The sequence below is a fragment of the Aythya marila genome (genome assembly GCF_965140915.1).
Source record: "Aythya marila genome assembly, chromosome: 4".
Lineage (NCBI taxonomy): Eukaryota > Metazoa > Chordata > Aves > Anseriformes > Anatidae > Aythya > Aythya marila.
Genome location: NC_139045.1, coordinates 28,791,857 through 28,814,829, shown reverse-complemented (window position 1 = coordinate 28,814,829; position 22,973 = coordinate 28,791,857). Strand labels below are relative to the sequence as shown.

At 32.8% G+C, this 22,973-nt stretch overlaps 1 protein-coding gene across 1 annotated transcript in view; it reads right to left on the bottom strand.

Moving 5' to 3' along the window:
- The window catches only part of FSTL5 (follistatin like 5), a gene marked incomplete at its 3' end in the record, with an annotated part of 350,355 nt that overhangs the window by 54,351 nt on the left and 273,031 nt on the right, over window positions 1-22,973 (bottom strand). The window contains exons 8-9 of the mRNA XM_082758605.1: window positions 9,679-9,799; window positions 1,723-1,884 (exon numbers count right to left, since the gene is read on the bottom strand). Coding sequence (XP_082614731.1) covers window positions 1,723-1,884; window positions 9,679-9,799 — 283 coding nt within the window. The remainder of the gene's footprint in view (window positions 1-1,722; window positions 1,885-9,678; window positions 9,800-22,973) is intronic.

Sequence of the window (22,973 nt, the reverse complement as noted above, 5' to 3'; positions counted from 1 at the left end):
CCTCCACAGATTTTTCAGTTTGGAGCCAAGTATCTGTCTGAGATTTTATATAGGTTTAAATAACTATGGTCCTCTTTTTTTAAATGAGGCAAATATTGTGTGTTTGTTATGTTGAATTTAGTCACTTGACACTCTATTACACAAGATAACCAAGCTTTCCATGGAACATAATGGGGTAAATTTTCAACATAAATAATAATATTAATAGAACTAATTGTTTCTAGCAACCAGAGGAACCTGGTTTTGCCTTCTTGTTAAGTGCAGTGTAACTACAAAAAAAAACACATGCACACTGGAGTTTTATACCTACATCACTGTAGAAGTCTATGGAAACTACCCTCTGTAACAGTTTCAGGAATATTTTTACACAAATCTCTGGCAAAGTAAACACAGATGGGTTTTATATGTGAAAAATAAGCATTTGCACACAAATGAGGAGTTGTATGTCAGCTTGAGTAGGAATGTCAACAAACAGTCCAGGCAAAGGTCTTTTTAAATAATGTGATATGAATAACAATTCAATGCATTTTAAGTGTGGAATACTTTTTCTGCTGTAGGATCTATATTTTAAAAACAGTTTTCAATGTATTTTAAAATATGGACCAGGAGGAACACTGGGTCATGGTATAACATTCTCTCTAGGCCATCTTTTGCCTGAAGCTAACATGCAGCTAGTTTAACTCTGGGATTAAAAAAATCAGAAAATGCAATGGGATTTTAAAAAAATTATTTCATAAATGCAATCAAGAAAATAGAATTAGATGGTTTTTGTTTTGAGAAGAAACGATGTTATTTATTTATCATAAATACATGATACAGAGGCAAGGAGAGGAAAAAAAAGGGGAGAGGGGAAAACTTTCCACTCAAATCTCTACAAGAGAAATCAATAGAATGCTGCTATGAAAGAGAAATTCACCAGAAAGAGTCCACCATTGTCTATGCATATTAGGAAGTCTGTCTGTAAAACAATTGTTCACATACATCCCAGAGAGAGGGCCTTGAAAGTACAGAGAACTCCATCACTTATAGAGAAGGTAAAACTCTCTTTACAGAAGCAGTTGCCGTCTACCTGTCCTACTGTATCTCACACTGCAGCCTATCATATCCTAATACATGTCCTATTTTTGCAGATGAATGAAATAAGATTTTGAAGAGAAAACTGACCGCACAAGATTTTTTTTTCCTATGGCTGATCAAATATCACCAGAAGGAGTACGTAAGAATGTCATGTTGGCTGGGCAGGTTCACTGAAATCTTCAAGCCCTGAAGATTCATAGAAGATTCACAGACTTGCCTTTAATGTTGTTTAAAAGTTAGGTTTCCTTTTAGCTGTGTTGGTTTGGTTTTGTTGTTTTATTTATTTATTTATTTATTTATTGGTGTTTGTTTGTTTGTTTGTTTTGGTTGTAGTGTCTTTGTGTTCCCCTTGAGGTCTGCTGGGAACCCTCATATAAAAGCACAATCATTTCATATATTTCTCCTCCTGTCCTTTCCACCTAAATTACCATTTCCTGGTAATTCTGCCAGTTAGTACAACTGTTATTTCAATAAAGATAAAGCAGAGAAAAAAAAAACATTTCTTCAGGAGTAACTGCAAGACATCATCTAAAATGTTTTAGCTGACTTCAACCCTTGTTTGAAACTATGTAAGGACAGCTAGTACAGAAAAGATGCAGTGATAGAGCATTTGGAACATGTAGAAAAAAATATATACCCCTTTACCTTGAAGGGTTAGCTGTTTAGATAACTTCGGAGTGATATCAATTCCATTCTTCAGCCAGCCAAGTTGTGGGTTAGGAATACCTTCAGCATGGCACCGAAGGCTAGCTGTCACACCTGGCTCCCTTGCCTGACTCTCTGGATAGACCCGGATGACTGGTGGAACTGAAGGCAGAAAACAGTTATGATTTAGTAGAGAAGAGTATTACCTTCATTTAAAAAAAATGATTATAAACAACTCTAAAGAGTCTTGCAGCTATATATAATGACAGTGCAATACACAGATGTGGTATTAGTCACATATTCAGTGACACTCAATGCTGAACTCTGTCACAGTAAATTCTGAAGCAAAAAGAACGTTCTGTGAGTAAAACCTCTTTTCACTGCCTGTGAAGTCAAAGAAAAGCCTAAATTCCAATTCAATAGATTTAGAATTGACTATTTTTTTTCCCTTAAATTACTTAAAAATATACTAATAATGTACAATCAGCAAGTTATGATGTGACATACAGAGATAATTGTCTTATTTCACAAAACTTTTAACACTTCCAACACTAAATTTCCCCCCTAAAACACCTACCAGTGACCTGTGTTACCTGTATAACACATGTAATCACATTTATGATACTTACTACCTTTTTTTTATACTTAATTATAACATTTTGAAGTCATGTAAAAATTCAAAGTCATGTATTATAGGTATTGACATGGGAAATTTCTTACGTTTTCTGGGAAACTTCTGTCTCAATAAAATGTATGGCTGCATTAGATACGTGCTACAGAACTACAGGAACTTCTGTATCTGATTTAAAGCTTTCTATATTTCTTTTTACTTTAATTAATACAATAGTCCTAGAATTAAATATTGCTTATTTGAAAGCCACAAAAACAAAAGCAAGTCATTTTATTGTGTTATATGGGTTACTTGATATTGCGTTTCTTATCAGGTAGATCAACCGAATGATAATTATAATTCATATAGACAAGTATACGTAGCCAAGTTAAAAAGAAATAAGTTTATATTGTATGCGCTTTATACATGTAACTAGATAACTGAATTTTACCAGAGTATCTCACATATCTGGATCTGAGGCTAATTTTATTTAAGTCCTGGTACTAAAGCATCTGATTTGAATGGTTTCTTTTCGAACTCTAGAAGTTCATAGCTTAGACTAGTCTTCTGAGTTTGTTAGCAAAATGTAAGAACTGTTGACATCATTTTTACAAGGTTTGCTGCTTACCAACTAAAAATCTGCTGCACACTACATCATTATTGACATATGACATCAAAGTGGACATATTCCTATTGGTAATCAATGATTTAATAATCTCACTGCATAGAATTTTTAAATGAGTAATTGTTGATCATCTATTTAATTACACATAGAGAAAAGTATTTTGAAGTTGTTTCTAAACAAACAAAAACAAAAAAACAAAAACAGAAAGCAACAACCTGTAATGAAGGTTAAAGAAGTATGTTTCCTATTACCCAAAGTTTTGTTTAATGTAGCTTTAAAAATGTGGAATACTTTGCTGTGTCACAAAACACAGCTGGATAGAGGATGAATTATCAGTTGATAATGAAAGAAGGTAACAAGATCAAAAATTAACTGTGTCTATTTTGGCAAGAGATTAAATATTTTCAAATGCTATCCAACTGTTTACAAGAAATATCCCAGCATGCCGTCCTATTACAGCATAGAAATGCCTCAGATTTCTACGCTGCAAGAAATACACAAATGTACTGCATCTCAATTAAGATGTGAAAATCAGTAGGTTGCAGGGATATTTTAATCCCAATTAGAGATGAGGGTCTTTTCAAATAACATATATAGAAAATTATACATAACCCCAATATGCCACCTACAAAAACGTAGTAAAACAATGTGGAAAAAGATTAAAAATGTGAAAATCGTGGCTGCTAATTGTCTAGACTACCGGCTGAGAGCATGGGCATATCAAAAACAAGGATATAAGGTTGCCATTTTCTTCTTCCAGTCTCTGGAAGGGAATGCGCACAATATTTTTACCATACAAGCATTTTTATCTCAAGCCTGACATTGTCGTGCCTCTTCTCCCTCCACCTCTTCCCAGTTTTCTCCTCTCTCTGGCAGGATCTGTGTGGCCTGTATTTCTGGAGTAGGTCCTGTTCCCTTTAGCGGTGTTCTCCCAGACACCTTTATATTTAATTTCTTGCCATATTCAGAGTAGAATGGCTTGGTTTGGAAAGGATCTTAATGACCATCTAGTTCCAACTCTCTGCCATGGGCAGAGATGTCACCCACAACAGCAGGTTGCCCAGGGCCCCATCCAACCTGGTCTCGAACACTTACAAGAATGGGGCACCCACAGCTTCTCTGGGCAACCAGTGCCAGTGCCTCACCACCCTCTGAGCGAAGAATTCCTCCTAACATCTAATCTAAATCTCCCTTCCTTTAGTTTAAAAAACATTCCCCCTTGTACTCTCATTATTTGCCCAAGTAAAAGGAAACTCTCCATCTGTTTTATAAGCCCCCTGTAAGTATTGAAAGGTCTCCCTTTCACGGAGAGGAGCCTTCTCTTCTCCAGGCTGAACAGCCTCATCTCTCTCAGTCGTTCTTCATAGGAGAAGTACTCCAGTGCTCTCATCATCTTCGTGTCCCTCTACGGAGGGATACTTTCCCTCTATTTCCTGCCATTTCCTAGTTTCCCCAGCAATTCTGGTCTGATAGATTATCTACATGACTAAAATTTTTTTCAATATTTGCTTTGCATTTAAATGTTTGTTTTCAAATTACCCTAGAGCCTACCTGTAATATGCCCCTAGGAACTGTGGAACTGATGCATGCAGGCAATTGAAATATTAGTGTAGTGTGGGCTCAGTCAGAAAAATTAATTTGGCATGACAAGCTAGATACAAACTCTTTGGGCTCATTTCAGTCACTTTTTTTTAGGTAACAGCATAAATATTCACATAAAGCAATTTTTAAGTACATAAACAATGTAATCATTACTGCTGACTTTCAAAGAGGTATATTCTAATGTCTTAAAAAGAAGCCTACTTTGTAAGGGAGAAGTCATTACACAGATTAAAAAGGGGTGTGGGGAACGGGACAGGACATGGAATGATTGTCTTTACCAGAATCATACATAATACGTAATTGGATGAATCCTACATTCAGTTCAACAAGCCACATGAGATTGCTGACTCCAAATATGATGAATATATAACTACTCGATACTTCTTACAATTGTTACGAAAACCCCTGAAGACTATTTCAGCCAGGTCTAAAAAATTATGAGAGAAAATAGACTGTTCAATCTGTCTGGAATCCAGAGAGAATGTATCTGTTTCAGAAAGAAACATAATATGTATAGTGAATTATGTTCTTCTACTGCTCTCTTTGTTTTGATTGAACTGAGATATTTTCTTTGGAAAAACAAAGATAGCAAGGAATTCCTCAGCCGCTATAAATCACCGATTTATATCTGGTTGAGGGTCTGGACTCTTTTCTTTACCTTAAGATACTGAAAGTTTTCATTTTTTTCAGTAGGCCTTTTACTTGTGAAAATTGTTGTTATCTCTCTGCAAAGAAGTTGCCTTGTGTAAAAGCTCAGGGAGCAGGATACCATCATTAGTACATAAATAGAAAGGAAAATGACACATTTGCGTTACATATATGTATATTCTTAGAATAGTTTTGAAGGCAGTCTTCCTTTTTGTTTATAATAAGGCTAATGATATTTTGTTTGCTTGCATAGAAACCTTGTCAAAAGTAAAATTCCTCAAATTATTCTTCGAAAAATTTAGGCTATGGCATGCATATACTTGTAAAATAGAAGAAGTGAGTTATAAAAAAAATTACTGAATTACAGTCTAAAATTACTAAAATTACTGAATTTACAGTCTAAAACTGTAATTGTAATCAATCTCCACTTACAAAACATCTCTGCTTACAAACAGCATATAACTTGATAAGCTTTGAATTAAAAAGAAAACTCAAGCTTTCTGGGTATTTCAGCTTTTTCAATATAATTTTTCAAGACTTTTGTATGTCAGGTTCATGTAATCCTCAGAAAAGTAGTAACAAGAAATACTAATAATTTTTAATAATGTTCCTTTAACACTTTTAGAGAGAGATGGCTTCCTACCCAACAGTACAGCAACTCACATTACAAGACTTTCTGAGTTTGTTACAATGTTCTGTTTCAGCTAGTTAATTTGGAAAAACTATTCTATAAATTTTGAAAAGTTGCTGTGGAAAAAAAAAAAAAGAAGGCTAACAAATTAGCAGCAGGGAAATGATACAAATGTTTCTGAAGTACAGATGACTCACCTCTGCATTTATGTTGTCCTATTTGTACCAGATTATTTTTAAGTAAAGGATTTTAATGACAAATTATGGACTTGATGTTTCACATATATTACAAGAGACAGTATTAGATATACATTTTTAGCTTCTATGATATTAAGACCAATGCATATTGCTGTCATTACCTGAAAACAGACTTTCTAATTCGTAGGTTTTTGAATATATGATGTCAACAGCACAAAGGCAATACCTGATGGCATGAATTTCAGTATCACAGGTATATGGAGGGGGGAAAAAAAATATCAAACTATCAGGCTCAGACACTCATTATTGTGACCATTTGATTACAAAAATACTGTGAGAAAATATGGCTTTTGGTGGAGCTGAAGACTCAGCAGTTCCATGAATTAATGAGACCAAACATTTTAGTTTTCAGAAAGGGCATCCTGAAGACCTTCTATGTTGAATGACTTTTCCAGTATTCAATCAAGAAACACTTGGCTGCTTCTCTTAAATATATCAGCAGCGTCAGCCACTTAGATGATATCTTATAGATGAATGCCATAGTGATACACCTTATGGAACTTACATTCTGCATATAGAATTATAAAGCATATCATGAGTTTAAAGCAGGGGCTTCAATACTACGTATGTGTTTTGGACATAAGAATGTCCGTTATGAGTTGGTCTCAGTATTTAGTCCTCAACGTATAATAGTAAAAATTAGTTTTTGTAGGTAGAAAATACAATTGAGGTTAATCTTATTAGAGCTTGCCCCAGATAAAGTTTTCATAAAATAGATCAAAATTATAGTCACAAAAAGTCACAAATAAAACTTTGATTTTTTATAAATATTATGTAAATATTAATAATTAGCATTATTTAATGAAACAATTACTCTTGGACCATTATGGCGCTCTCTCTCTATTTTTTTTAAATGTTTACAAGAAAAATGCTCAAATACCAATGTATAATATTGCTTACTACATTTACTTACCATATTACTTAAATAAGATTAGACTGAATTTTTTCACCACAAAACACATCTTTTACAGGGCTGATTATCTATATTGTTTAAAGACTCCAAAGCAAGTTCATTATTCCTTAGGGATGTACAAGGCAATTCAAAACTTGTAGATTACACAAATGAAAATCTTAAATTTAATTTAAAAGAAAAGTAAATTAAAATTATATTTATATAAATATTTGCAAACTACGCGTATAGTATAAAAAATACAAATTTGTACAAATAGACTCAAGAACTTTAAAAATAATTACATTGTTTTCTTTGAACCCTCACATTAGATCTTTGAGATCAGAGCCTCATTATCCCATTAACCTTTGTCTGACTCTCCTGTTAATACAAGTATCATTATATTAATTAGTCATTATCACAGCTACAAGTACTGACCATCACGCCTGTGCTTAGGAAGATTACTACTCAGAAGTACAGATTTAAAGTATATAAGATCTGTTCACTTCACCAGAGCTTTAAATCTCAGTGTTTTTTTTAACTCCGTTTATCCACAGCAAACAATACTATTGATCTAAGGGATTGGTTCCTTCCTGTGCTCCGCCAGAAATCTGCAACCAAAATGGTATGGAAAAGTACCACAGCTATCTGACCAGAGCAAATGTGGATGATTTTCTTAGACATTTTTTTTTAAATTTTTTTTAATGAATGATATCAACAACAGCAATTGCATTTAGAACATAAAGGTGGTCTCCAAATGAAAAATACAATCTTCTGACAGACACTTAGGCACCAGAAAAGCATAGTTGTCCTCCTTCACCTCTCCCAAATTATGTTCCATAACATTATACTTTTACAGAAAAAAATTAACTTAAGTGGAGTTATGCCTCTATGGGGCATACATCACTCTACTGAACTGAGCCAAAAAGCTAAATGTGAAAAACACTTTAACTTTAAAAAATAATTTTATAAATAAATTAGGTTATAGCATGACACATTAAACAGCAGAGGAGGAAGTTGGTCAAGGACCTCTTGCGATGACAAGTTCATTAATAATTCTGCTACGTTTGTAGGGATTAAAACACAAGTTAGCTGCACGTTAATCTTCCCAGGACTAGTCAAGCCAGCATTTGCTACCTTTCTTTTCAAGTGACAGAAAACAATTCCTGCAGGTAAATTTAAAGGAGGAAAATATGATGATGTCATGTATTATCTCAGGGAGGACAGTCCATTTACAAAATGTTGAAAGAAATAAACTGAAAAAAAAATAAGATGGATAAACAGATACTCTAAGCTGATTTCCTTGAGAAACACAATGGCAGAGATGACATTAAGAAAACAGCAAACAAGCACTAAACATCAAAGTCATTTAAAGTGCGAAGGATATTAACAAGCAGAAAGTGTGGGGGAAAAAGAACTGTTAAGAGTGAACCATATAAAAAGCAAGTAAAATCTAAGCAACTGCATTTGGTGTGATTATCAATGAATAATGTGAATACGAGGTAAAAATCCAGCATGTTTTGAAAATAGATGTCGGGAAAAGTAAGATAAGGGTTAATGCAAGTGTCTAACAAATACCGAAACAAAGAATGATAACAACAGCAGTGGATAATGTCCAGTTTCAGGAGAGAGTAAAAGAGTCTGTTAATGCAAACTAAACATGCAGGAGAAGACTGAATTCAAGCATGATTCTAGACAGGACTGAGTATCAACATGAGATGACATATAGGTAGTTTGGTGTGTAAAGGTGGATTTAAGAGTCAAAGATAAATATAAAGGCTAAAACAATAGGAAAACACAAGGTCACTCAAAAAAAAAAAAAAAAAAAAAAAGACATCAAACCTCACTGAGGATAAAGTACAGTGGGACCCTTGGTGAGTGTCTCATCAATGGAGGTTAAAAGTATTTGGGAAAAAAAAAAAAAAAAAAAAAGAGAGAAAAAAAGAGAGAGATGTAGGAAAAAGAGCCAAATGATGATGATGCTGTCTTCAGGGCACCAGAAACAACAGCAGTTGAGTTTTGTCCAAGACCGAGCATTGGCATAGGTTGCCCTGAGAGACTGTAGAGTCTCTCTCCTCAACGATCATCAAAATACATGCAGATATCATCCTGGGCAACCTACTTAGGGGTGGCTATTTAGGGAGCAGGGCACCAGATAACCTCTGTAGGTCACTCAAAAATTCTGTGATTTTGTGATACATAGGTCACGAAAGCGGTCCATAGAACTTGGATCAAGATAAATTTAGATGTCCAGAGTTAAAATTCACACTTAGATATCAAAATTAACAATGTGAATGTAGAACCATAAAATAAATTTCAGGGTAGTGCATTTTTTAAATTATTTTACTAAATGCAACATTCTTAACATTCTCATTTTTCCCTACTTTATGCGTATAAATATAAAATACATTATTCTGCAGGCAACACATACATAGGTGAACAGCTCACTGTGCAGAGGAAATCGTCTGCATTATCTTACTCTTTTTAATTAACATTACTCATATAGAAGCACTAAATGAAAATGATTATATTTTATTATTTTGCATAGGAGAACAGTAAAGAAATATAATTGTATCTCATTTTCTGTTAAACTGTAATACTTTATTAAAAAGATAAAACAGCAACAACAGATCTGCTTAACAAAAACCAAATCCTAATCTCTTATGACTTGGTAATTGCAACATTTCTCCTTACCATTCACTTGAAGAATATGAGTTTGAAAGAGCTTATCATAGCCATCAGCATAGCAGGTGTAATTTCCCATATGAGTTGTGGTCACTTTAGTAATATACAAGGAGCCATCATCTCCAAAATCCTAACAGGAAAGATCAGAAACAAGGTTATCATGATTACATCTGTATCTCTATAATAATTATGCTCTTCATCTTGTTAACAAAGCTGTGATGCAAATATCACAAATAATCAGAACAACCGACAGTAATCTGAAACGCAGACTATTTTTTGTGAATGACAGAGGTGCTTGATCTTGCTGCATGTATTGGATCTGTAAAAGAAAATACACTTCTATTTTATCTATTAGCTAAACTCTGAAGTCCTAAGAATGTTTATATAGCTATGATAGCTATTTGCAGAAGTAAAGCTATTTTGGACTGGGTCAGATCAGATAGAAAACCTAAACCACTGCACAATTTAACAAGGTAAATGATATCCTGTAAAAGCATCGTCATTCTTTGAAACTAGCAGATACACAGAAAATAAAATTAAAAAAAAAAAAAAAATTTGTTTGAGTTAACATTTTTAACTTCATCCTCTTAAATATCTTTAAATGACATATAGTTTCCACAAGATCAGAATGCAAAATTTAACTACCATTTCAATTCCTGGTTCAATCCTCAGTACAAGATCAATTAAAAAAGACTGTTGTCTTCTTTATTACTGTTCAAGATAACAGTGTAGTACAATCTAGCATCTGTAGTGTTGATATTAAGTACCAATTAAATATTATAGACGAGTTTCTATGTCAATTATTGTAAAAAAAGTATGGAATAATTGTTTATTTGTAATAAGGCTATTGACAATTGGTCTAGAAACACTTTTCAAAACTGAAACTCTTCACAGTATTCTTTGAAAATTTAGGCCATGACATATATACACTTCTAAAACAGAAGTGAGCTATTAAAAGTATTTAAGTTTATCTAGATTTCTGAAGTCCAGTCTCACTAGTAAAGAGATAACTACCATAGCTCTTTTTGTAAGTAAATGGATGTCTGTGCTATGATTTCTCTCTTCTTATTTTCTTATTTGTAGAAAAAAAAAAAAAAAAGGAAAAAAAAAAAGAACTCTGCCATCTCTGTGGCTATTTTAGTCAGAGACATCAGTTTTCAACAGGATTTCCCCTATGATATTGTCATTTCATTACTCAAAACATTTGGGGTTTCTGGGTGAGTTTTGTTTTTCAATTACAAAACAATGTCCCTGGCTTATTATTAGACTGAGTTCAATATTTGTTTTGTTAATTAAATCAAACAATTCAATACACCGGAAATATGAAACTATAAGTAGTGTTTGGAACGTGACAAAGAACTGTAGACAGAGCTCTTTGAGACAGAATGGTGATGTATAATTAGTGTTTTATAGAATAACTCACAAGCTAGAGTCACTGAAAAAAACTTGTATCGATACAGACAAACATGATTGAACTTAAGTCTTCAAATATTAACAGCAACAGAGAAGAAAAGATTCTTTTAACTTTGGTAAAAATGTTTGATGACACTAAAAACATTGCTACAAGTCCTGTTGTTTTCTTTTTGTTGTTGTTGTTGTGTTTTGTTTTAAATTTTTCACTGTTCAAGTGAAAATGGCATGGTACTTCTAAAATTAAATTGAGAAACTCTAATTATTGTTGTCCAAAAAGAAAGAAAAAAAAATATTGAGCAATTACTTTAACAATGATTCCACTGCAGCTCTGTTCTGTAGAGAGCTTGACATTTAAGAATCATGATGTGTCATGAATAACAAGAAAAGGAATACAGAAGGAAAATATTCATTTGACAATGAATCTTTGCTTAGTTGTCTTACTGTTAATAAGAACAGAAATCCAATGGTGATTTTTCTTCATAAAGTAATTATTATTTTCTTTAGGTTTATAAAATGCTTTGATATACTAATTCTTGTACACTATGTCTGTGATCATTTACCTGCTGTTCTTTATTATCAGCTCTAGAAAGACCTTTGTCAGCTTTCTCCCCGCAGAAGAATGTATAGCAAAAAAGACTGCTTGAACTTGTGTACCATCATAGGAACTAGAGGCTTTGTTTGCCTTTTTTTTTTTTTTACACCAATTTATTATCAACATATTGTTCTCTTAAACAACTTCTTTTTGCTTTAAATCATTATCTGTATTCCAAAACCTGATTTTCCCCTCATCTATGGATCACGTCTCCCAAACAAGTCCTCTGTCCCTAAATGAAAAATACCACGTTTAATTTTTTTTTCACTCAGCGCATGCAAACAGTTCCCTGCTCAAATCTCACTTGCAAAATATAACTGAAAATTCAGTTCAGAGATTAAGAAGTTCAGAAAAATTGGAAAAGCAGTCTGGATTTGGGTAGTCTGAAGCCATCGTATCTGGAGTTGACAAGATTTCTTGTTTTTAAATCAGAAAACGTGACTATTCTGTAAAAGAGGACATAACTCCCTTGCAAAACAACTATTGCTAGTGCTTAGCAGTCCCAACTTAAGTCAGGTTCTCATGAACCCCAAAATAGGAAATATTATATGGTTTTGTGTTTCTTTAATGTGTTGTTTTGTTGTTTGGTTAGTTTTGATTTTTTGTTCGTTTTTAAACCTTGTAAATTTTTCAGGCCTAGATGATAACTTTCTCACCAGTATATCAGCCTCAACTTTTTACACAGAGGTGCAAACATATAAAATATAAAACTAAATATAAAACTAAACAGACTGCATTTAAGAGATCTATGAAGTGGTTAAGAACCTTGTTTGGAAATTTCACCTCTGTAAGCTCAGTTTCTGGCAGGTGATGAATTCTATATACGGTTCCTGGAATACCAGCATGCACCTCAACACTGGTACATAGGAAAAAGGCCATTTTCAGGCACCAAAGTTTAGATGCACTTACGTACTTTCACAGTATTTATTTTGTGGCCCATTGATCAGAAATAATAATACAATTGTATTAAGATGAAATATAATATGATCTTAAGACCATATGGCATTAAGATATTCAGCTTCTAAAGAACTTCCTAATATTAACCTGAATTCCAAAACTCCACACTTTGGAAGGAGAAAAAAAAAAGTGAAAAAGATAACATGAACAATAATAAAAAAAAAGAAACACAGGAATGAGGACATGAGACATGGAGATGTACATTCTCAGTTATAATATTCTCAGGTGAGTTTAATAGGTCTTTAATAAATGTAATTAGCAAGCACCAAAAAAAAAAAAAAAAAAAAAAAAAAGAATTAATAGCCCTTTTGAGCCCATGATAACTTTCTTTTTCTGTCTGACAAAACTACAACAAAGAAGTTATATTGGTTATCTTTGTACTGATTGTTAGTAATATAGTCACTACAACACTGCTACACTATATATACACTATATAATGACAAGATTATATACTATTATATACACTATATAATGACAAGCTAATTTGGATGGGAATTTTCCCCTTTTTCTAAAGAAAAATCTTGATTTTCTTATATGAAAAGAAAGAAACTTCTACCTCTGAGCTGATCGGGGAAAGAATTTCACCCTAGGAATAAAAATTTTGCTTTGGTCTGCTATGGAAAAGATGTGACAACAGTTGCTGCCATCTAGGTATGTTCTCAAGACATTTTTTGGCTTGTAAACACAACTAGTACACATTATCCCATTCTGTACACATGTCCACACTTTCTACATTTGATTTCAGTTTACTCATGAAAGTCCCAATAATAAAAAGTCACTTGTTTGCTAATTACCTATTTGTTTTCCAGTAGTTATCTTCAACTTATTTATTCTGTGTGTCCTTGGGGAAAAAGAAAGCTTTTGAGGGTTAACTGGAAACATTTTGTAAAATAATTATTGATGTATTAGCTTGCCAGATAAATTCCACTCACACTTTTCCTGTTGATGTCAATTTTACTCCTACTTTCCAAGTAATCAATTTCTTTGTTCATGTTGGCAGAGCAATGTGAGTCTGTGGTCAGCTATCACATGCCAAAAAAAAAAATCTACACAAAAATCTCAGAATAATTGTATATGGCACCAACACAAGGTTTTTTAAGCCTTTCCTTCTCCCTTTAGAAGGAAGCAAAACCTGAGTTTCCTAAGAAGAAATTTCACATACCTTCACTCAGTCTCATATTTTACAGATACAATAAGGACAAATCATAAATCTAATGAAAATCAACTTATTGGAGAATCAGCTCAACAGAAAACGGCATATCCAGTCAAATTTTCAAGAAAGATCACAGTATTATATAGTATATAGTTGTAATATACAGTATAAAGCTTCAGATATCCTCACTAGTATCATTCTACTGTCAATACAGAAAAAGGGGATCATCCAGTGAGCAGTTCATAATGTCTTAGTAAATCTCTCATTCAGATTTTGAGAAAGTCTTGGTGCATATCCTAAGACTGTCTTACAAATGTTCAGAGATAACCTTTCATTATCTCTTCCTAAAATAAGACTTCATGATACATGGGAAGTGGCCATTAGTTAAATTCAACAGGATTTGTTCATATTCAGCAAACCTGAGAAAAGATTCACATTTCTCTTACTCTAAATGAAGAGAACACTGTTCCTACTTACATAAATAGAGACATATGATTTTTTGTTATTCTTTTGGATGCTGTATGGACTGAAGTTTCATTTCATGATGAGATAGTAACAGCTAATAGATGGTAGCATACATTACTCTGTGGACAATCTGCAGCAGCTTTGTGCTATGTTGATTGATAAAAATGTTTTTGCTATCATGAAAGCTAGTAAGTTTAAAAGTTCACTTAGAATCTGAAGACAAACCACACTGAAAAGTGCCATAAAACCCCACACACTTGGGTCACTGATGAGAATCACAGCTTCTTTTATACATAGTTACATGAAGAGAATTTGGATATTCTATACAGGAGGTATGCACTAGACATAAGCACAGTTTTGCCAAAGTACAGGAGCACTAGCAGCTAACTAAAAAATTTCACTAACCTTTTACTTCCTGAAAAATTCTGTAACTTATGTTATCTCGCTGTGAAGGTGACTGCTAATTTATTTAGACATTCAAGATCTCCAACTGATTAGATAGTTTACTTCAAACAGAAATTTCAGCATACTAGTCATTTTTTCTATAGGTTTATGTTACCCACAGATATCTTCGGGATGACTCATGTACCATTTAACCTTTACTCCTTTTTAAACAATCAGATTTAAATGTTTCTCACATATTTCTCAATTTAAATTCATAACCAGTGACATTAATTTGTAATTACACAATTATCACAGTATATTATAATTTCCAAAAACCATTCTATTTTTTTAATCAGCTTTAACTGTAGATGTATTTATTAAACTTGAAGCAAGACCTGCAAAAAGAAACTAACTTTGCACTATGCAGTATACTTTTATCAAATCACATTACAAAGCAATATCTAATTGGTATGAAGATATGCTACAAAACATATATTACAAAGCAATATCTAATTGCTAATTCAGCAGAAGTACTGACAGTTTGCACTTTAAGATGACTCAATTTAGGGTCAGATTTGTGGAATGAGCCTGGCAAGGGTATCTCATTTGTACACTATCTTTCTAACACTTGCAGAAAAAGAAGAGTATAAATAAAACACTGAATACCTCCTAAATTTTCTTGATTCTGAAAATATTAGCTCCTCATAATTACACTGTTCAACTAAATTTTATTTTAATTACTTAGTTTATAAGCATCAGTAATAGAGCTTACATTTTATTCCACAGAAGTAAATTCCTCAGGATTTTTTTTATTTTTTTTACAACCCCAAGAGTATCTACAAACAATACAAAAATAATCCAGTAAGATTTCACAATACCAGAATTTTCATACAGTTTTGATGCAGTCCTTCCCATGTATACACTAACTATCCAAGAACAAGTGAGACAGACGGTCATAGATTTATTTTATTTTATTTTATTTTATTTTTTATTTTAAGTTTTATAGAGTCTGCAAAAGCTCTGTGGTATAAATGTTCTTTTGTTACAAACTACGCTCTGTACATGTGATTAAACAACCAACAGTTAAAAAAAAAAAAAAACCACCTTGTCAACACACAAAACTTTCAAATATCTTGCAAAGAAAACTACTTTAAAAAGGATAACAGGGGATTCTCTACCTGTCTCTATGTATTACTTGAAGAAGAGATAGAGAGGGTAGGAAAAAAAGAATAAAATACACCCAGTACCTTCTAATTTGATTTTCAAAATCTGAACAATTTACTTCAGATTATTTTTAGCGTACAAAGGAAAAAATGCATACTATAACTTGAACAGTTTATTTAAGTTGAACTCTCATTTTTTTTATTCAGCAGTAATGCACAATCTCCAGACAACGGTAGAGAGAAAATAAGACCAGTCACACACATTCCTTGGATTATTAGTAAAAGGCTATTTGTGTCAGTTCATTATCAAGTATGTTATATAAGAAACTAGTACATAGATGCTTAGAAAGATTGTGGATGCACTTCCTATACAAAAGATGTTTAAAAGTACATACCTAAATACACACAATGAAGGGAATGACATCTGTCCACTGGAGTTCTTTGATCACGTACAAAATCAAAATAATGAAAGCTTGCATGTTAGCAGAGCAGATTCATTTAAAAAGAGTCTAGCCCAGCATGACAGACACTAAACTCACAAAAAAAAAAAAAAAATTCTTGCACAGAACCTTTAAGCAAACAGCAAATTCCACTCAATCTGAACTAAGCACTTAGTATGAGCTAGAGTACATGCAAAGGTTGAATTACACTAAAAAAAAAAAACATTGAAACCTGCAACAATTTTAATACCTATATTAGTCATCTACGAGCAACATCACAGACATAGCCTTTGCTCAAACCACTAATACCATGCTCCATACTCATCAGTCTAATCATTTATCACAAGAAAACTTTACTAGGCAAGATGAATTTATTTATGAAAAAAAAAGACTATTTATTCTGAAAGAAAAGACTGTTCAGTATCATTGGTAACAACTTCAAGACTTTCACAGTAACCACCGAACCTAGTTGTGTAGGAAAAATTAATCCTCCCCCACCCCTCACCCCCAGCAAAAATTCAGCATTTCACCTATATAGATGTGAACTAGAAATTGAAATGCAAAATCAAGCAAAACTATAGGTTCCTCTAAAACTACCAACAGGCAGACATTGTCAAAATTCATAATAAATTTAGTAAAACTTCTAGTTTATTTTACCTGTCCTCCAACAGAATAATGAAAACACTTTAGCCATGGACACAAAGGTTACTTATATCCCATTAGAAAATCTTCTGAATGCAAGCTTTTGAAAAAGGAGCTCTAGATTATTAAGATAGCTATATAAATATGACATAAAATGACAAGGAAAGGAAAACGACACAAGAATGTGGTAACATTTACATATGGTCTTTGGGTGGTAAAGTAGAAATTGGTCTATGCTAGAGTAGATCATCAATAAAATTTAGAAATTAATGGATATAACGTACTAGGATTATGGGTATATAGATCACTGAGCAGTTTAATTCATAGAAATGTTAAATGCCATCACTTGAAAAGTGAGGCAGAAATACCATCTTCTGTTGCAATCCTGTCAGAGCTCACAAATTAAGCAGGCTTGATCTGGATAAGTAATTTGGTTCATGTCACTTCTGCAAGTAGCAGTACTGGTGATTTTATAGGTGGGAGGCAATTTTCTTTTTGATTCAGTACTGAATCAATGACTTGGTACAGAGATCAAACACTTCCAGATGATTTTTTAATTATTTTTTTTGTAATAAATATTGCAGGTGACAGTTGAGCCAAATTCCCAATAGGTAATTACATCCTACCCGTCCTTCTTTCTTCTTTCTGGAATGCTTGGGAGGGACAGGCAAAGATGTTTCTTTTTTTGGTGTTTAAGCATCCATACCTCTCTTTTCAGCTAAACACACTCTTAGATATCAAAGCTCTTTTGTTACTGATGATGTGGCCCTCCTATTTAATGTACTATAGCAATGATTTGAAAGTCAGGGCTGTGAGCCATAGGAGGCCATTATTAACAAAGCATCTTTCTTATGCTTTTAAGAAAGATTGACCTTACCCGTTAGCTGTAGCCTAGTCCAGGTTGTTGCCTAGCTTCTAAGATTATTTTTTTTCCTAAAATAATAACCAGAAAAGCTTGATATCTTTTTTATATCCTTTATGGCTCTTTCACACAACTCTTATCAAATCTGTCAAAAGCATCAAGTCTAGTATAATAGCAAAAGTACTGCAAAACGAGGAAGGTGGAAATATAAATATATAGCTAGTAAAAAATAAGAGAAAATATATGCCATAGAAACAAATGAGCATACTTATATCTGTACATAAATAACAAACTGCAATTTTTCATATGCCTACCAGACATTTATAGCACAAGGTGAATTTGCCAGTTTCAACAACACAAAGTGTAGATATAGCCTACATATATATAGATATACACACATATAAAGAAAAGAACAGAGGAAAAAGGCCAATTTGAACTGAAAAGAAAGGGTTGAGAGAGAAAGATGCTATGTCTGTAAGATACAAAAATTCTCAAGTCAGTTGATAACAATAGATCAAAATACTTTCTGATAATTTTAAAATACAGGGACAATGTGCAAGAGTGAAAGAGAAAGGTGGGTGTGATAGAAGTTCTGGTGTCTCTGAAAAAAAAGAAGTAATAGGAGAATAAAGAATATTTAGATTAATAATGCGGTATAAAAATCAAGATGCATTCAAAAGATTGTTAACTTAAAGGTAAACATCATCAATATAAATGAAATCTCTAACCCTTTACTTTTCTTAAAATATTTCCATGTTTCTACATTATCTGCTAATTTGTATTGACGATAGAAAACTTAAAAATAGAACAGGTAGGGCAGACAAAACTCTATTGCAAAATACCAAAAATAATTATGTAAATGAAGAAAATTGTTACTTATTTTCATTATATAACTTTTAGAAATTTCTAGATATATATATATATATATTTTTTTTTTTTTTTTTTTTTTTTACTTTTTTATTTTTATTTTAACCAGAAAGTAAGACTACTGGGGGAACAGTGACTTCGAAAACGTTCATGAAATGTTCATGCATGCTTAGACTTTGGTATAAATTATGCCAAAGATAGGTATTATAGGGCTAGTCTTTTCAAAATCTTTCCGCTGCTTCCGTAATACTTGTATAATGTTAATTATTCTTATATGATTAAAAATTATACAACAAAGTTCTGTACTATAATAGCTATATCATAAACAAAATTAGCAAGCATGGATAAACAAGACATTCAGAAATAGCTATTCTTTTCAGCTATTTTGCTTGCTAAGTGCACAAGCTGAAAAATTGAAACGGGTTTTGCAAGCGTGTTGCAAACTCATCGAGTTGGCTTATTAGGTGAACTGGGGAAGATTTCTCCCAGGGTAAACAGAGGAATACAAGGTCTGTAACCTTCAGTAGCCAAAGGTTGTTCCTTCCTTTAGTACACACTGCATGTACTCCTATGGGTCACTGGAGAAGCACAGAATCATTGGGAGTTCAGCCTTCTCAGTCGTATATCATCAACTCCCTGGCACTACAATTCATCTCTTCTTTACCACATTTCAGGAACAGCATACCTGACATCACAAAACTACCTTTTGGAGAATTAACTAATTTTGAACCTTCATTTCCACAATGCTTAGAGCTAATTATAATGCATATATCTGCATTTAATTTTTTGTGTTTATTGAAGTTTTATCTTCAGTGACACAGGAGGCAGAAGATTAACACATAAAATATTGTGGCAATGAGTTTAGTATATATCATAGTAAGCTAAATAATAAGCTAAGCTAAACATACAATAATAATTTCAAAACTAATAATAAATGTTTCTTGTTTTAGAAGCAGATGATATTAAGTGTGACAGTTCTTAATTTAAGAATATTACCTTCCTGCTTAAAATACCTATAAAAGTGTCCTTGGTGTATTCTAGAATCGCTAGTAAAACTAGGCAGAATCGGCAGCAATGTACATGCAGATATGACTACAGAGAAAAAAGGTTAATAATGTTTTGAGCACCTTTGGTGTTCACGTATTTCTGTTGACAGAGAAGACCTCTGTAACAGCAGTACAGAACTATCATTTCAGCTGTTCTTCTACGGATGTGTTCAATGAGCTCTGTCAAGAAATTGACTTGGAAGAACCAATCAATCTTTAAAATGCACAACATTCCTTTTATTTTGTTAACAGTTTCTGCCTGTAGCTGTCAGAAATGTGTAGTGATGCCTCCTGCCTGCCTGGTGTTATTTTCAAGGTTTCCTTCGGGGCAAGGGAGAATGGACGTACATGTTATGTTAACACCTTTCAGCATCACAAGACCTTTCATTTTTAACTTCTGAGCAACAAACAGGAAAATACTAACAAACTCATCTATTTTGGACACAAATAGTCAAAACAGCTCTAGAATGCAGAATTACAACTACCACAAGATAAGAATACCGGGCATCAGATCTGCAAGATGGAATGACTCTGCCCCACTCTCTAATAGGAAAAAGGACTAGATCATGATCTTGGTTACACTGCTGACAGAACAAGGAAAGTTTATGGTCCACAGATCCTGATTCTATTCATCTTGGAAATCAACACTTTCATTTCTAATGAAGATAAAATGAAGCAGTCTGATCTAGCAGAAGAGAAGAGAAAGCCCATGAGAAATTTTAATGCTTCTTCATAAAGAGAGAATCATCATCTGTCTCAAAGTTAAAATAGCTCCCACCATAAAAAGATGTATATGGAAAACCTTATCATAAAATTCTACAGTATTATAACTTTAATGAAGCTAGAGCTATAGAACTTGCTTGTCCAGATTATTTTAACAGGAATAGGTACCTTTTAACAGGAATTGGTACCTGTGAATGAAACCTCACTGTAACCTTTCACCTTACTTCATTAATCTAGAAGATTATAGATCAATACAGGTACCTGGTTTAAATGTATCTTTATGTTGTTATGAAAATATGATGCACATCCTGAAGTGGCATTCAGCATGCCAATAATGAAATAAAATAAATATTTCAATAGCTTCAATATTCAAAGAAAAAAAATGTCAAATCTTACGCATAATCAATGTTTCCTTTTGGTGTGATTTATCCCACTACTAAAGAATTAATTGTGACTCAAAGTCAGATTCCAAAAAAAAAGAAAAACTATGAACAGAAAAAAGAACAGGAAAACAGAAAAAAAGGTGGTCAAAACTACATATTTTTGGTATACTTAAAAATAATTAAAATAAAAGCATTAGAGATTTCATAAATCTGATCAGCATCTTTGACAATATTTTCACTTAACTTTTAAAATAAAGTAAAGCAAACAAAATTGGTATTTGACATTAAATGAAAGAGAAAAGGTAATAATACATCTTATTTCAGATGAAGAAAGTCTGCATAAGAAAAAGGACAATTCAATACTGACAAAAATAGAAATGTGCTGAATTTAATGAGTCACTGTTAATCAAATCCAACCACTTCATTAAAAAAATCAGTAAAAAAAAGGTATGAGAGGGATGTAATAGATGTGTTCAACTGGTGTCATAAAAATAATGTATAAGAGAAACCTGTAGCTAGGTTGTTAAATTGAATTTTATATATCTTAGTGGTAACACACAGAATACTGGTGCACCGGATAGAATATAAGATGCTGTAATTTCTGTACAGTAATTTGACTACTATTATTCACTAAGAAAATTAGAAAAAGTTAATGTTAAATAGAAACAAAAGGTTAAATGTTGAAGTTAAAAAGAAAAACACTGGTAGCTTTTAAACTACCGTACTATGACTGTTTAATTTGTTAATTGTTGGACTGTGCTACCTCTTACAAAAATGAGGATATTAAGAGCATCATCTCTGAAGGGAAGGCTAAAAGGAAGGAGGCTCTGACATTCCTCTTAGTTCACAGCATCTCTGTACTCTCTCTTAGGCAGGGGTAAAAGGGTCAGAGAGAAGACTGTAAAATCAGAGGAACCATGACAAAGATTCTGGGCTATGAAAACCTCTTGGGGAATGAACCATACCATGCAGGGCTTGCTGCAGCAAGAAAAACAAACAAACAAATAAACAAAAAAAAAAAAAAAAAAAAAAGAGCACAGATATCAGGAAACTATGTTCAACATTTTTGACAGTCTGAAAATATTTTTGTCATCAGTTGCTGAGCAGACCTTTCTAGAATGGAAGGGAATGTACTATTACAGAGGACATTAGGTTTTACTGGCAATTACATTACATTTTGGTTAAAAACAATCAAGAAGAGGATGCAGATGAATATGATACCAAAAAAACCTCAAGTTGTAATGTTGTAATTTGTAGATTAGTTTTAATGAGATGAACAAATGAGAGAAAGACGATCCATATGTACCTTCAAAACCCCCAAATTTACGTATCAAGTACAAATATTGCAGGTTTCCAGTGAAGGTAGCCTAAAGAAAGAGATCATTAGTTTTCATCAAAAAGCAGAAGTTAATCTACACTCCTTTAAAAAGTTACTAATTTAAGTAAGTTAGTAGATGTTAAACTTTCCATATGGGCAAGTCATCTAAGTTGATCTTGTATAAACATAACAAAGGGCAGACATTTCGTAATGCTATTCCTGACAGGTATAGGGAAGCAGCTAAAAGCAAATCTAAAGGAAAAGGTCAAAAGAGAACAAAGTAAAATGAGATATAAAGTGTTTTAAAAGTAAGTCAACTTCCATGACAAGACTGAAATATACATTATGTTTAGGAAAGATTCTGCTATTTTTAATGTTTTCTATAAGTGAGAACTTTTTCTATAATGAATAATAGGCTAGCTAGAATATACTAGAAGAGGTAAGTGAAAGGGACTTCAGAAACTTAAGATTCGGGATCACAGCAGGAAAAAAGCCCTTCTAAATGCATACTAAAATATCAGCAAAATGCCCTACTATATAATTTCTGTACTGAGTCATAGCACAAATAAATTACAATTTAAATTAAGCAAAATTTGCAGAGGCACAATTTTTCATGGCTTCATTCAGATGGATGCTAATTATCCCTGACTCCTATCAGTTTAAATAAGAAAGATCAGTAGCAAGACACATTACATCCACAAATAGTAACCATATGTACAATAAGAAGAATTGAGGAGCACTGATGACTCCTAAGATTACCTCTTGGATATTATCAATAGCATCATTAAAATCTAACCACACACTTGTGGTCAGATAGCATTCTCTAAGTTAATGTACAGTTGTTAAAAGTACTAATTAAATACAATTTTCATTATTGACCCTCAAAAGACAAACAG